This window comes from Stenella coeruleoalba, assembly GCF_951394435.1.
Source record: "Stenella coeruleoalba genome assembly, chromosome: 11".
Taxonomy (NCBI): domain Eukaryota; kingdom Metazoa; phylum Chordata; class Mammalia; order Artiodactyla; family Delphinidae; genus Stenella; species Stenella coeruleoalba.
This window is the reverse complement of record NC_137157.1, coordinates 60,192,817-60,208,297: the sequence shown is the minus strand read 5'-3', so window position 1 is coordinate 60,208,297 and position 15,481 is coordinate 60,192,817. Positions and strand designations below refer to the sequence as shown.

The 15,481-nt window shown below is 42.1% G+C and overlaps 2 protein-coding genes across 5 annotated transcripts in view; one reads left to right on the top strand and one right to left on the bottom strand.

Annotated features, from left to right (window-relative positions):
• The window catches only part of LOC307194839 (cyclic AMP-dependent transcription factor ATF-7), a 92,731-nt gene that overhangs the window by 25,516 nt on the left and 51,734 nt on the right, over positions 1-15,481 (bottom strand). For 3 of the 4 annotated variants that reach the window (XR_013830643.1, XM_079938197.1, XM_079938198.1), the window contains one exon: positions 5,127-5,223. The exons of the other annotated variant lie outside the window; for it this stretch is intronic. Coding sequence is in view for 2 of the 3 variants with exons in the window: in XM_079938197.1 (XP_079794323.1) it covers positions 5,127-5,223 (97 nt within the window). In the remaining variant the exon portion in view is untranslated. The remainder of the gene's footprint in view (positions 1-5,126; positions 5,224-15,481) is intronic. 4 annotated transcript variants of the gene reach the window in all.
• Positions 544-2,059, top strand: LOC307193899 (potassium voltage-gated channel subfamily E member 3-like; the record flags this gene model as incomplete). Its single annotated transcript, XM_079936524.1, has 2 exons — positions 544-578; positions 1,382-2,059. The coding sequence occupies 2 exons, from the start codon at positions 544-546 to the stop codon at positions 1,737-1,739; spliced, it is 393 nt and encodes a 130-aa protein (XP_079792650.1). The 3' UTR covers positions 1,740-2,059.

The window sequence follows — 15,481 nt, the reverse complement described above, 5'->3', positions numbered from 1 at the left end:
TGGGAACTTTTTAAGCGACCTGAATTTTAGATTTGAGCTTCTCTCTCCCCACCCAGTTTTTCTAGTTCTTCTCTCTTAGGTCAGTTGAATCTTGTTCCCTGGTCCTAACTCTATTATGATAGTTTTCCTTGACATACTAATCACCTCAGGGATTCATCTCATACTCCAAACCACTAAATTGAATGATAGGGATAGAACAATGTTTAAATGATATTTTAAGGAGTGAGACCTGGGGCTAAAATCGCTCCTTCTAGCATGATCAACTGGGAATAGTCCAGTGGGATTTTCCATGGAAACAACATAATTTTTTTTTAATTTAAACAAAACCTCTTCTGAATCAAAAGAATGTTTGGAAAAATTACCACTACCTCCCAAAATAGTTTTAAAAGGTTCTCTGGCAGCTTTGGTTGGCCAACGATAAAGTCACTTTCCCTCCATCTCTGGGTGAGTGGAGGTAATATTCCCTTATGCTTAGAGAGTACTTCAGTAAGGGCACATGAAAAAGTCACGACTCAAGTGGAACAGGACGGGGCAGCTAAGGGCATGGCTATGGCAGAAGAGGGCCTTTTGGATCTCTGGTCTGAGGCTCACATAAACTTTTCCCATTCATGAACAAACAGCCAAACAGCCAGAAAATGTATAAGAAAACCCTTAGCCTGCTCTGATGATTCCAAAGAAATCAACAGGTGTTTACTGAATACATTCTGTGTTTTGGTGCTATAAGCATACACTTGTGTGTATATTTGGGGGAGGGGGAGATAGGAGTATAGGAGTCTGGGCCAAATGTAAGACGTGGTTCTTGCCATAGAGAACTAAGAGTATGTTTTTCAGTTGAGGAAATCAATTTATATATATAGTATCATAGTATACAAAAAAATAGGTGCCATGTACAGTAGAGAAAAAAAATGTTATAGAAACTAAATAAAGACAAATTAATGATAGCAGTTAGGAAAGGTTTCAAGGAGCGGGACTTGAGCTGGGCCTTTAAAGAATGGCTTCAGATGGTAGAGAAGAGAGAAGATTAGGAAGATAAGAGGAGTAAGTCAGGTGAAGGCACAGAGAGAGGCAGGGTATGGGCACCAATATATAGATGAGGAGAAAAAGGTATGTCTATGTCAACTTACATCCCATGTTAGGGATGTAAGTTGCATCTAAAGTTGGGTGGGGCGCATAGTGGAGGGGGCGCAGGCGGTGCTGACCGCAGGCTCCGAGCAGAGGGGCTGGCGGAGTGCCTTGGGGTGCAGTGTGGGGCACCCACGAGCCCAGGACGAGGTGTCCAATGAACAGACGGCGCCCCCAGGAGCCTTGCCGACCGGCAGGACTACAGAATGGTACCCCTAAATGGAGAGAGTTAGGGCTGATCAGAGAGGACGAGAAACAGGAAGGCTTCTGAAGGAGAGCATCCTCCGATTCTTCCCCCACCTGAATCCCTGTTGCTATGGAGACCACCAAATGGGACTGAGACCTGGTATGAGAGCCTGCACACTGTGATGAAGGCTCTAAATGCCACTCTTCACAGCAACTTGCTCTGCCGGCCAGGGTCAGACAACCTGACTGAGGAGAGGCAGGCCACCCTACCTGGCCGCGATGACAACTCCTACAGGTACATTCTCTTCATCATGTTCCTATTTGCTGCCACTGTGGGCAGCCTCATCCTGGGATACACCCGCTCCTGCAAAGTGGATAAGCGCAGTGACCCCTATCATGTATACATCAAGAACCAGGTGTCTATGCTCTGATGTTAAGAGCCCGGGGATGGCAGAAGATCAAGATTCCTGAGGATTATCTTGTGCGGCCCCCAGAACTCAGCTATGTGTTACATCAGGCGTCAGAGTCCTAGTCTGTAAGATCAGCAAGAAACAGTGCTAAGGGAGGTCATTTCTGGGGTAGGAGGAGAGGATCTGGCAGAACTAGGTCTTGTTGATAAGGATTTTTTCCAGCAAAGATAGACTTTACAGACAGTGGGAGCCCTCTGAACAAATACATAAAAGCGGCAGGAACTCCCTGGCGGTCCAGTGGTTAGGACTCTGCGCTCTCACTGCCAAGGGCCTGGGTTCAATCCCTGGTTGGGGAACTGAAATCCCACAAGCCGTGCAGTGTGGCCAAAAAAAAAAAATATATATATATATATATATATATATATATATATAAGTGGCAACAGATGATGACAAATGAGTGTTCTAGTGGCTGTAGTGTTGGGGGCTAGGGGTTAGAGGAAGTTGTAGCAGAGGGAAATGAGACGGGAAAATGCCCTGAGGACACATTTTTTGATGTGTTATCTTCAATAACCTGAGAAACAGCGATAAATATCCCATAACACAGACAGGAAATCTAAGTTATGTTACTTATGTTTTTTCACATTTTATGTTTTTCAGCCCATTTAACATTTGTGATTTTACTCCCTGTGAGGGAAGCAGAGCAAGTGCCATTCTGCCCATTTGGGCCAAAGCAGTGCCATGACTGGAACCCAGGTTCTCTGGTCTCCTTGCCTAGTGCTTTGCAAAACTCTGTGCTACCTAGGACTGGATCTAGGCCTGAAACTTATATAATTCTGGGGGCCCTCCTTAAGAAAAAGAATTTTAAAATATCTTATTTTTGCAAGTACTACAAAAACATATCACCATGTTAATACATTGTTAGGGCCCCTCCTAAGATCTTAAGGAGGAACCATGTGAGTACAGGGCCCTGAATGTTAAGCCTCATTAGCTCCATGGTTCCTGTGCCCCTCCAGCCATGTCCCAGTGCCCTTCCCAGCCCCATCTCCAGTCCTGGGGACTTCACTACCTCTAAGGCAGCCTCTAACATTTTGAATGAATTCTGTGAGAAATTTTCTGATATCAAGTTGAAATCTACTTCTAGAAGATTATTATCACACCTAGAAGATTATCATATTAAAAGAGGCAGGTACCTGATTCAGTGGAAAGAGAACCAGCCCTGATTCTACTACCAGTGTGGTGTATAAACTGGCTAGACACTTAAAAATAAATAAATAAAATAAAGTTGGGTGGACACCATGGGGCTAGGTTATAGAAAGCCTGAAAACCCAAATATAAATAGCCTTAAAGTAAGAGCAAACAGGAAGATAATGACAGATTTTGAGCAGAGAAGAATTTCAGGAAGTCTGGCTTTTTGACAGAATGAAAGGTGGATTAGAATGAGAGACGAGTCAAGGAGGCCAGCTAGGAGACTATGGAGGGATTCAAGCACAGTGACAGAGGATGGCAGGAAGAACAGAAAAGAACAGAACAGTCAGAATTTGAAGAAAGAATAAAACAACTCAAGATTTTGATAATACTGTTATCAGTGAATAACAAAGGAGAGGAATTGGTTTAGGGCAGGGGTCCCCAACCCCTGGGCGGGCCATTACCAGTTCGCAGCCTGTTAGGAGCTGGGCCGCACAGCAGGAGGTGAGCGGCAGGTGAGCCGAGCAAAGCTTTATCTGCTGCCCCCCATCGCTCCCATCACCCCCTGAACCCTACCCCTACCCCCCACTCCCACCCTGCCCGTGGTCCTAGGAAAAACTGTCTTCCATGAAACCGGTTCCTGGTGCCAAAAAGGTTGGGGACCGCTGGTTTAGGGGACAAGGAGTTCCCTAATTGACAGTCATTGACATGAAGATTTGAATGACAGAAAGACAGCCAAGTAAGTGTTCAATAAGGTGTTGAAATACATGTGAGATAACCAGGTCTTAATTTAGAGATACGAGAATCACCAGACTAGATAGGATAGCTGAAGTGTGCAATGGGGCGAACACTCCAAAACAGAATGTGAAGAATAACAGGAAAACATTTTAGCTCCTTGGCATTGTCCTGTATCAATTTCTCTCCCCACTGCTGGAGGGCGGCATAGGCCCTTCCACGCATTTGGAATAACCTCTCCAACTTGATAACTTTGACCCAAATTTAACTCTTTCATAAACTTCTCCAATCAATTTCACTTAATAATAATTCTCTTAGTATTGATACTGTTTGTATTATTCACTTATACTTGGCTGCAAATACTAAACATTTTTTTCATGTATACACGCCCTGACAATAAACTTAAGTATGCGTTGCCTACATATACGCTCACGTCCTCTCCACTCTTTCCAAGGACCTCCCCCAGGCTTTCTGCAGGATCATCAATGACAATGTCCCCAACTCGAGCAAAGTGCCTGGTGCAAACAGTAGATACTCGACAAATACTTGCTGAATTAATAAGGAACAGGAGATCTGTAGTGCAAGCCCCTTTCTTCATGTACAGAAGTATGGTAGGAGGTCCTCTCTTTCCTTCTCTGTGTCTCAGGCAGCATTTTGGCTAGTAGTACTTAGAGAAACTGTGCCTTACCTGAGTTATTAACTGATATAATACAGTAATCACCAACTAAATCCCCCATTGGTTAAACATTGGGGTAAGCTTGCTTTAACTCAGGCTAAGTCAGAACCCCTCACGGTATCAAAAGAAAAAACCCATTTTGGTTTGTTTGTCTAGCTGAAAATGGCACAACAGAACTGCTGCACGGTTTGAGAGCAGTTGCTGAGAATGCTCCCTTGAGAATGGCATAGGTAAGCAAAACAATATCCAAAAAAACCAGTGAGAGGTTCCAGGTCACCCAAATCGGCCTAGAAAAGTCCCACTGACTAAGTGTCTTGTTTGTCCTCAATGGTGTCTGGGTTCATAAAGGGAAGTTGAATTTACAAACTGACAATCTGCCTACTGGGGGTGGGGGGAAGACGACACTGACACCCAGTGGAGGAGAAGTAGCCAGGCTAGGTTGGCTCTCTTGCTTTCTTTTGTTCACCCCTTCACTGTGGGTAGGGAGAAATGTCAAAGGCGTCTTTTGTCTGTAAATCTTCCAAAGTCCTAATAAAAAGAAGGCAAGGAGGGAATAGACTGAAAGAAAGCTAAAACAAAACCTCAACACACCCACCTCAAAAACCACAGAACCCAATCGTATTAAACACTGAGAGTGGAGGACACAATAGAAACTTGGGAACTTTCAGTGTTCCTCTTTCCTGATTAAATGCAGATCACATAAGGGCTCTTAATGGGAGAAGGGGAGTACAGCTCCCAGTACATCTGGTCCCTGGTATTAATCTTAACTGTCTGGTGATATCAAGGCACATGGCTTCTGGGGCAGCAAATACCTGCAATGATGACTGAGTCAGTTCGGGCTGGGCCAAATTTCAATGTCATCTCATGCTTGTGTTTATGAACTGCCAGGTGGTCCTCGTTTGTAAATCTCTGAAACGAAACAGAAGCAGAGATGTGAAAAAAAAATAAGCCATTCAGTGCCTTTTCAAAATGTCCTACCAAACATCCTGCAACAAGGTTGGTCCCTGGAAAGAGGGACTGGAGAAGGAATAGAAAGGAGGAAAAAATGGAAATGATGGAAAAGGAGAGGAGATGGATTAAAAAAGAGAAAATAGGTAAGGAGAAAACAAAGCACTAGAAATCTTGGAGGAGAGGGTAAGGGGAAGACCATAGCACCAACTGCTCTGTAATATCAGGTCCAAACTAGAGAAATGGACAGATTGTTGGTGAAGTGGGATCCAGGAAGGAGGCTCCAAATGAAAAAAACATTAAGGCAAACTCGTAGCAAACAAGGGGAAAATAATTTTTAATAAAAATAATAAAGAAAGGAGAAGGGAAAGGCTGGGTACTAGTTGGTCATCACAAAAATAGGAAATTCAGACCACAGTGGGGCTGAATTGGACTGTTTATGAGCGGGCTAACAGGGAGATAAATTATGCAGGATTAGGAGAACAATTTAACTTCCTGGCCCCCACAGTGCTGCAGCAGGCGTCTGCCCAGATCTTTGGCTCAGGGTTTTAATGAGCCAGGATGGAGCTGTAGAGGACAGAGGCCCAACAGCCAGCAGTAATGGCACACACCAGCCCCATTGGCCAAATGCTGTCTCCCTTAATCGGGCAGGCCGCCTGGGCTCCATCAGCCATAAAGGGGCCAGTGCAATGTTGTTGGCTATATAATGGTAGAATAAAAATGCAAGCAAAAAATTTTTGTTGGGTAGGGAGAAGCCTGTGGCCAGGATGAGGGAAGGGAAAAAGGAGATGGTATAGAGATTTTACTTATTTAAGGGTTTGGGTGAAAGGACAATGAAAATGTGAGGCTAGGTCTGCCTCAGTTTATGACTAAGTAAGACAGTGTTACTGGACAATAATTTATGCTCCCACCCCTTCTTCAGAAGGGGGAGGTGAAGGGAACAGATGAACAGCAGTAATTCAGAACAATGATACACTCAAAATTTCCTCTGAGGCTGGCTGGCTAGTTCCTTCATTAAAACATGCCTGCAACACAGTAACAGCTTGGATGCTGCAGTTTTCCACAGCTCTTTCACCAGCCAGGCTCCAAAACATGGTGCTATTTGTCTTTTTGTTTCTAAAAATAATGATTGGTTAGTCCTCTCTTTTCACTTTCCTCATTAGATAGATACACACTTCCCACCAAAACTACCTTTAGCCCTCTATCCACAGCTCCTCCTGACTGCAAACCAGACAGGAGTTGGCCCCATCCTAGCACCTATCCAGTCAAGAAAGCAACACTGAACTGTTTAAATTCCTTTATTTTATCTAAAAGTAGCTTTTCCCAAATTTGCTCTGAGCCCTATCAACTAAAGCCAGCTTAAGACCTAAAATCCTTCCAGGCTAGGCCTATAGGCCTGAAGGGTGAAGGAAAATTTCAATGAAAATATGAAGAATCAAGAAGTACAACAGTCAAAAGAACACTGCCTTAGTGGTTTCCAATGGATCTAGGACAAAACCGAATAAAGTGTGGGGATATTTAGCCAAGAACTTTAGTTTTCTCTATCGCTGGTGAACCGTAGATATCAACTTTGTCAGTCACAGATTTTTCCTAATGAAATTAGGGTGGGGGTGGGAAAGGGGGGGGAACAGTCTGTTAACCATGGGTATATTTCTAGGTTAAACAAGTCACCGTGGAGGGTCTGGGATTGCTGGGTATTCAGTAAAAGGAAATGAGCAGAACTAGTCTAAAAAGGAGGAAAAAACCATCATTTCACAAGGATAGGAAGAACAGTGGATTACACGGGTATACGTTTTCAAAATGTAATGGTAATAACAATCTTTTTTCAAAAATACATTTATAGGTAACTTGAAGGAAATTTCCTGTAGGTAGCTTTAAAAAATTGGCACAATGTTCCAGAATACAGAAGAATGACTTTCATGCAAAAAAGTCCTTTTCTACTATTGGAAATACAGCTTATCCAAAACTGCTTGGAGGACGATTTTATTTTATTTTAGAATTTATTTTATTTTATTTATTTATTCATTTTTGTTGGCTGCGTTGGGTCTTTGTTGCTGCGCGTGGGCTTTCTCTCTAGTTGCGTGAGCGGGGGCTACTCTGGATTCAAATAATTCAAAAAGGATTTCCTTTTTGAATTATTGCCCTTTTTTTTTTTTTTTTTGCGGTACGCGGACCTCTCACTGCTGTGGCCTCTCCCGTTGCGGAGCACAGGCTCCAGACGTGCAGGCTCAGTGGCCATGGCTCACAGGCCCAGCCACTCCGCGGCATGCGGGATCTTCCCGGACCGGGGCACGAACCCGTGTCCCCTGCATCGGCAGGCAGACTCTCAACCATCTGCGCCACCAGGGAAGCCCTGAATTATTGCCCATTTAAAAATCTAGCTCTCCCATTTGTTAATACCCTTCGTGGGTCCTCCTTTGTTCTTTGCTCTTACCTATGACTAAGGTTATGGCAAAGAGCCACTCAATTTAGGGAACATTCACTCTGGTTGTAGGGTAAATAATGATAATTATCAATAAACATGTAGATATTCACCATCTCCAAGAAAACTGAGGGCTGATATTATTCAAAATGGGGGCTAAAGAATTTGAGTTACAGTGGATCAGGAAGGCATTTTATATGCCTTGGGAGAAGATTTGAATAGCAACACAATAAAGTTCAGAGTCTTATTTGCTCAAGTAAGTGAATCAGGACAGTTTCTTGGCATAAATGGGAGAGGGAAAGTATTATGTGCTAATTTGTACCCTATCTATAGACCAAGATGATTTAGATTTGCCCTATCCAATACGGCAGCCACTAGCCGCGTGTGGCTACTGAGCGCTTGAAATGCGGCTAGTCTAAACTGAGATGTACTGTACTAAGTCAAAGATTTAGTACAAAAAAAGAAAAAGAGAATGTAAAATATCTCATTAATTTTATTTTGATTATATGTTGAAATGACAATATTTTGAATACACTGGGTCAAATAAAATATATTATTAAAATTAATGTCACTTGTTTATTTTTGATTTTTAATGTTTCTACTAGAACATTTAAAATTAGATATGTAGCTTGCATTTTGTGATTTGCAATATATTTCTTTTGGACAGCTCCGACCTAGATAACATGCTCGAAGATCTAATGGGAATTTTAATCATGTGCCAAACTTGATTCTTTTTTTTTTAAAATTTATTTTTTTGGCCATGCCACGTGGCTTGTGGGATCTTAGTTCCCCAACCAGGGATTGAACCCAGGCCCTCAGCAGTGAAAGTGTGGAGTCCTAACCACTGGACCGCCACGGAATTCCCCAAACTTGATTTTTTCCCCACACACACATTTTTTCTAAATACAGTTTATACTATATGGCAGTGGTTCTCAACAAGGGGCAACTCTGCCCCCGACATTTGGCAATGTTTGGAGAAATATTTGCTTGTCACAACTTGGGGGATGTTACCGAACTCTAGAGGGTTGAGGCCTGGGATGCTGATATATATCCTATAATGCACTGGCCAGGTCTCCAAAACAAAAAATTATCTGACCCAAAATGTCATTTGTGTCTCTGCTGAGAAACCCTGCTACAAGATAACAGGGAAAGAAAGAAACAAACAAACCAAAAAAAGGGCTGTTTTTTAGTTTCTCTTGCCAAACTGCCAACACATGTTTTTGGATCTGAAACTTGGAAGGAAAAAAACACAGGCAGAAAACTCCCAACCTCATTTCATAAAATGGCTGACGTACTACTGATCTGCAAATACTTAGGATAGGGAAATTAGGAAGATGGAGACAGAAGGTACTGTATGTAATTGGGAGAAAAGACTAAATGGAATTCTCATGCACTGCCTTGTTAGTAGCAAGGAGGTAACAGAAAAAGCAAATCAAAACAATTTTGGCTACTTCTGAATTTTACTCCCCAATGGAGGGAAAAAAAAATCAAGAAAGGAAATTTTCTTAGTTTAAGAAATGTTAAGAAGCATAAAATGGAATATCAGGACTATGAGGAAGTCAATCTGAAAAGTGGTATTAGTATTAGGATGGGCAGTGAAAGTACAGTTTTGATAAAAAGTTTCCATTTCTAGGAAGTTTCATTCTCACCCATCCTGCTGTGATGAGAAACTGGAACCCTGGGACTTCCCTGGTGGTGCAGTGGTTAAGAGTCCGCCTGCCAATGCAGGGGACACAGGTTCGATCCTTGGTCCGGGAAGATCCCACATGCCGCGGAGCAACTAAGCCTGTGCGTCACAACTTCTGAGGCTGTGCTCTAGAGCCCGCAGGTCGCAACTACTGAGCCGGTGCACCACAACTACTGAAGTCCACGTGCCTAGAGCCCGTGCTCACAACAAGAGATGCCACCGCAATGAGAAGCACACACACCGCAATGAAGAGTAGCCCCCGCTCGCCACAACCAGAGAGAAAAGTCGGCGCGCGGCAATGAAGACCCAATGCAGCCAAAATAAATAAATAAATAATAAATTAATTAATGAAAAAAAAGAAAAGAAACTGGAATCCTACCTACTAGCAAACTGACAAAATAAGCAAAGCCAAATAAAGTTAGGAATGGCTTGAAGAACAAGCATGGTGTGAACTGGAAATCAGGAATACATGTCAGTGAATGAAGCCTTAAATTTTTTAAAAATTTATTTTATTTATTTATTTTTGGCTGTGTTGGGTCTTCGTTGCTGTGTACAGGCTTTCTCTAGTTGTGGCAAGTGGGGGCTACTCTTCGTGCCGTGCGCGGGCTTCTCTCACTGCGGTGGCTTCTCTTGTTGCGGAGCATGGGCTCTAGGCGTGCGGGCTTCAGTAGTTGTGGCTCATGGGCTCTAGAGCGCAGGCTCAATAGTTGTACTGCACAGGCTTAGCTGCTCTGCGGCATGTGTGATCTTCCCGGACCAGGGCTCGAACCCGTGTCCCTTGCATTGGCAGGTGGATTCTTAACCACTGCACCACCAGGGAAGTCCCTGAAGCCTTAAATTTTTTAATTTTTAAAAAGTTGATGTATAATGTATACAAACTGTAAAAAATCTCAAGTATACAGCTCAATGAATTTTTATATGTATTTTATAAGTACATGCTGGTGTAATTACAACCCAGATCGAGAGATGAAATATCTCGGGCACCCCAGAAGGCCCCCTCATACCCCACTTTTCTTAAGCTTTTAAATGAAATAATTATATAAAACACTTAGTACCTGGCATACAGCATGTATTCAGTTAGTTCTCTCCTCTTTCCCTTTTTAAATCTCAAGGCAGACCGGTATTGTAGTAAAAATTAGTTTTTCTTTGTAGAATAATTCTAAATAAGTCAGTGCTTAGAGTTCTTTTCCTAATCCCGTTAAGACTAGTCTCCCAGAAGCTTTCTGAAACAGCAACACTAAACAGAATTGAAGAGAAGGCTCAGGGCAAATGAGAGCTCAGGCCAAACTAAAGCTAAATGTTTGTCTTTTGACTCTGAGCCAAGCACAAGCATATGGGCATCAGAAATGTAGTAGTTTCAAGTAAATCCTTGGTAAAGTTTTGTGACTAATGAAATTTCTGTGCAGTATGCACTCAACCCCTGGCCAAATTCATTCCTGAAATGTTGTTTTTGGCCACCACAGCTCCAGTTTCCATGTGGATTTGTCTCACATTTAAAAATGCTCTTATATCCTGACCTATGATTAATTCACGTCCCTTTCCTTGTTTTAGAAGAGTAGGCTGGGGGAAGGAGACAAATCAGAACTCTTTAGTTATTAGGAAATGAGCCCTGAATGCCTAAACTATCAGGCAACTGAGTTTATATTTATGATAGTCTGAAAGTCACTTACGCTGAAACCTAACTACTCTCTTCTCCAAACTTTGTGGGTCTGGCAGCGCTTCATGGACAGAATAGCTTTCTTTTATTACAGTATCTACACTTGGGCATATTCTGATGAAAGAAAATAGTTTGAAAAAGCGGGAGAAAACTGAGAACTACAGGTAGAAAGCTATAGAATACAGTGATCTTGGTGCTGAGTAGGGTGGCAAGAATAGCTGACCTTTTTTTGAACACTATTTAATCACTTCAGCTGATCATATATCCTGAAAGAAGAAACTGGGAGATCAGCAACAGTCTTAATAAGGCTTCTCACCCTCACTGCAGAGCTTCTATTCCCAATGCATCATTTATATTTGGGAAAGTGGGGAAAGGGAGAAGGGAAGGGACTAAATACACATACCTCAATCCAACATAACTTTCGTTTGTACCTTAGTCAATCTTAGGCTCCTGCTTTCTACTTCAAGATGCTGCTGTTTATGAAATGAGTCACACATCCTGCTTTGAATGCTTCATGGCTCTTGAATGAATCATTTCAAAGTACAGGATTGTTCAACAAATAAATACAACCACAGCAGCAGCAGCTCATAGGCTGCATGTGTGAGCAAGGTAATTTACAGAGGAAAAATAAGAACAGGAAACTTCTTCTCAAAATATTCTAAGAGAAAATGTTGTCAGGGGAATGAAGGAGTATAAACTAAAGGGAGGGGGAAAACCCCACCAAATTGTACCTAAGGTAAATTTCTTTGTCTGTGGATTGAGGAATTTTCTGCTTGGGGAAGGCTGTTTGAGTGTCTTAGAAGATTCTGGCAGCTGACTAAATCAGTCCCTTGTAAAAAGAAGGAATTTTGAGAGGAGAGACATTATTTGATAGTTGTTCTAGCAGAGAAGCCATCTGATAGAATATATGCCCCTCAAGGGCAAGAATCCTCATATGTTTGCTCGTGGAAGTATTCCAAGCACTTAGAACAGTACCTGCACATAGTGGGTGCTTAATAAACAGCTGTTGAATAAATGCCAACTAGCATATCTCATTAAAGGGCTACAAAGCATCCCCAACTTATAAAACTCTTATCCATGTGTACAATGGTAGGAGTATTTTCATCATCAACATTCAAAAGGAGAGTTGATATTGTAAACACCAGCTCTTTCCTATGGAACTAAAGGCTGGGCCCAGTGGGGACCAAGAATACCCTAATGGGAGGAGCTTAGAATAAGAAACAAATAGAATTTCAAAAATTAAGACAACAGGAAAAGATCAAAATGGCAGCAAAGGGGATTTAAATCATTGGGAAGAATTTCTTGACTCAGAGGGTGGGGGGGGGCTGAAATCATTTCCAAAGGAGATTTTAAAGCAATGTAAAATCTATTAGTTTTCTGGTCCTCTTGTATTTTTTGTAGATGATTTTTTAAAAATAATTTAATATTTTATTTATTTTTGGCTGTGTTGGGTCTTCGTTGCTGCGTGCGGGCTTTCTCTAGTTGTGGCGAGCGGGGGCTACTTTTCATGAGGTGCGCAGGCTTCTCATTGCAGTGGCTTCTCCTGTGGCAGAGCACGGGCTCTAGGCGTGTGGGCTTCAGTAGTTGCAGCACACAGGCTCAGTAGTTGTGGCTTGTGGACTCTAGAGCGCAGGCTCAGTAGTTGTGCTGCACAGGCTTAGTTGCTCCGTGGCATGTGGGATCTTCCCAGACCAGGGCTTGAACCTGTGTCCTCTGCACTGGCAGGTAGTTCTTAGCCACTGCGCCACCAGGGAAGTCCCTGGTCCTCTTGTATTTTTATAACTTTATTCTCTCCTATTTTTCCACTAACACTTTCTATCCAGGTCAGTCTCTACTGATCTGCAAAATCCACCTGTTTTCAATTTTGTGCTTCCACACAATCGCCCTATTCTCAGACATGCCTTCCTCTCTCCCCTCAGTTTATCCAAGTACTACAACTTTCCAAGGTCCAGCTGAAATCCAATTGCTTTTTGAAAGCTTCTCTAATTTTCAGTAGTCTATCTTTCCTGAACTTGTATGGTACTCTGAACAATCTGCACCATATAATTTAGAATTCTAGTCTACATGGTCTCACTATAAAGGATATAGTTTTATCCTTTAAACTATAAACTACCAGAGGGTTAAAAATGTATCCTACACTTACTCCTTTTTTTCTTTTTTTTATGGCCATGACATGTGGCTTTTGTAATCTTAGTTCCCCAACCAGGGATTGAATCCGGCCCCGGTAGTAATACCGCCGAGTCCTAACCACTGGACCGCCAAGGAGTTCCCCTACACTTATTCCTTACCTTCCCCACCAACCCCATGTTGGGGCTTAACCCCGTGGAGAGCACACAATAGGCGCTCAATAAATTCCTTTTTAAGTGATTAGGTCAAGTTTTATATAGTGGTATGAGAAAAACTGTTGAAAAGCTTTATCACCTTTAGATTCTAAGACCTTTAACAGGGCACACTTTCAGAATGATCTGATCCCTTTCCATCTCCACTTCCAAAGTATATTTCATCATGCAAATAAGTGAGAATCAGTGTATCCTTCCCACTGTTTTGTTAGACACCAGATTCCCTTTATTACAGAAAGGCACTTAGGACACTTTCAGTACACTGGAGTTATATTGCTGTTGTATGAAAGGATACTGGTGCCATGTCTTGTGAGTCAATTTACTTTCTTTGGGTATCTGAGTCCATTGCTGAACTTTATTACCAACTAAAATGCTCTGTGCAAAAAATGTCAATTCATCAACAGCAACCTTTTCCTTCTTCACTCCCCAAACCACTAGTGGTAATTTTAACCACATCCTTTTAAGCATTTTCTTTTAGGATCTCAATTACTTGAATTTTACTGGGCAGAATATCAGCATCCCACAGGAGTCAAGCCATGTCAAGAACTGGATTCCTCTGTTTACAAAGTTTACCCTGGAGAATCTGACAAGAGGAAAAGGTATATTACAATCAAATCAACAAACCAGTTGGGGGTTGGGGAGTGGAAAAATGATATTCAAACCCACAGTCAACACTGAATTGCTGGATCTTCACTGTTAGGATCTGGGATTAACATTAATGCATTATTCCATAACATACAGACCAATGATGCAACTATTCCTCTAAGCAGCAGAAGTTTTTACCGCTCAGCCACACCCAATCACTAATTTTATTTTTGTTCCTGCTCCCTCCTCCTGTTTATGACAAATGTGAAAAATCATGAGTCCCATGGGTGGTATCTTTTGCCTAATAAATCACAGCAGAAAGGAAACAAGCTCCAAAGGTCATACAGGCCAACTCCAACCAGGGATTGGGCAGTGTAGAAAAGAGGGTGGCAAATATAATTTCTTGTCAGTTTAACTGAGGAAAAATAGGTATTTTAGTTTTATTTTATTTATGAATCTTGTTTATTATGGGATTGAAAAATATAATTTTACTTCAGGTTTCAATGTACTTAGAAAGTCCTGGTCATCTCAACTTCCATGGGATTCCCTAGTATCACAGGAAAGCAGTAAGTATAAATCTTTTCTGCTCCTCCTCTTGCTCTCTTTTTATTTTTTTATTGTGGTAAAATATACATAACACAAAATTTACCATATAAACCGTTTTAAATGTACAGTTCAGTGGTATTAAATACATTCATATTGTTGGCAACCATCACCACCATCCATCCCCCATAACTCTTTTTCTTTTTTTAATTTATTTTTTGGCTGTGTTGGGTCTTCATTGCTGCGTGCGGGCTTTCTCTAGTTGTGGCGAGCGGAGGCTACTCTTCGTTGCGGTGCGTGGGCTTCTCACTGCGGTGGCTTCTCTTGTTGCGGAGCACGGGCTCTAGGTGCGTGGGCTTCAGTAGTTGTGGCACGTGGGCTCAGTAGTTGTGGCTTGCAGGCTCTAAAGCGTAGGCTCTGAAGCATAGGCTCAATAGTTGTGGCACACGGGCTTAGCTGCTCCGAGGCATATGGAATCTTGCCGGACCAGGGCTCGAACCCATGTTCCCTGCATTGGCAGGCAGATTCTCAACCACTGCACCACCAGGGAAGTCTCCAACTCTATTTTGTAGAACTGAAACTCTATACCCATTAGACAATAACTCCCCATTCTCCCCTCCCCTCATTCCCTGGCACCACCATTATACTTTCTGTCCTTATGATTCTGACTACTCTAAGCACCTCATATGAGTGAAATCATACAGTATTTGTCTTTTTGTGACTTATTTCACTCAGCACATCTTCAAGGTTCCTCCACGTTGTAGCATATTGCAGAATTTCCTTCTTTTTAAGGCTGCATGATAGCCCACTGTATGTATATTCCACATTTTTTTGTCCATTTATCAGTAGATGGACACTTGGTTTGCTTTTGCATTTTAGATATTGTGAATAATGCTATGAATACAGTTGTACAAATATCTCTGCTTTCAGTTCTTTTGGGTATATACCCAAAAGTGGAATTGCTGGATCATATAGTAACCCTATTT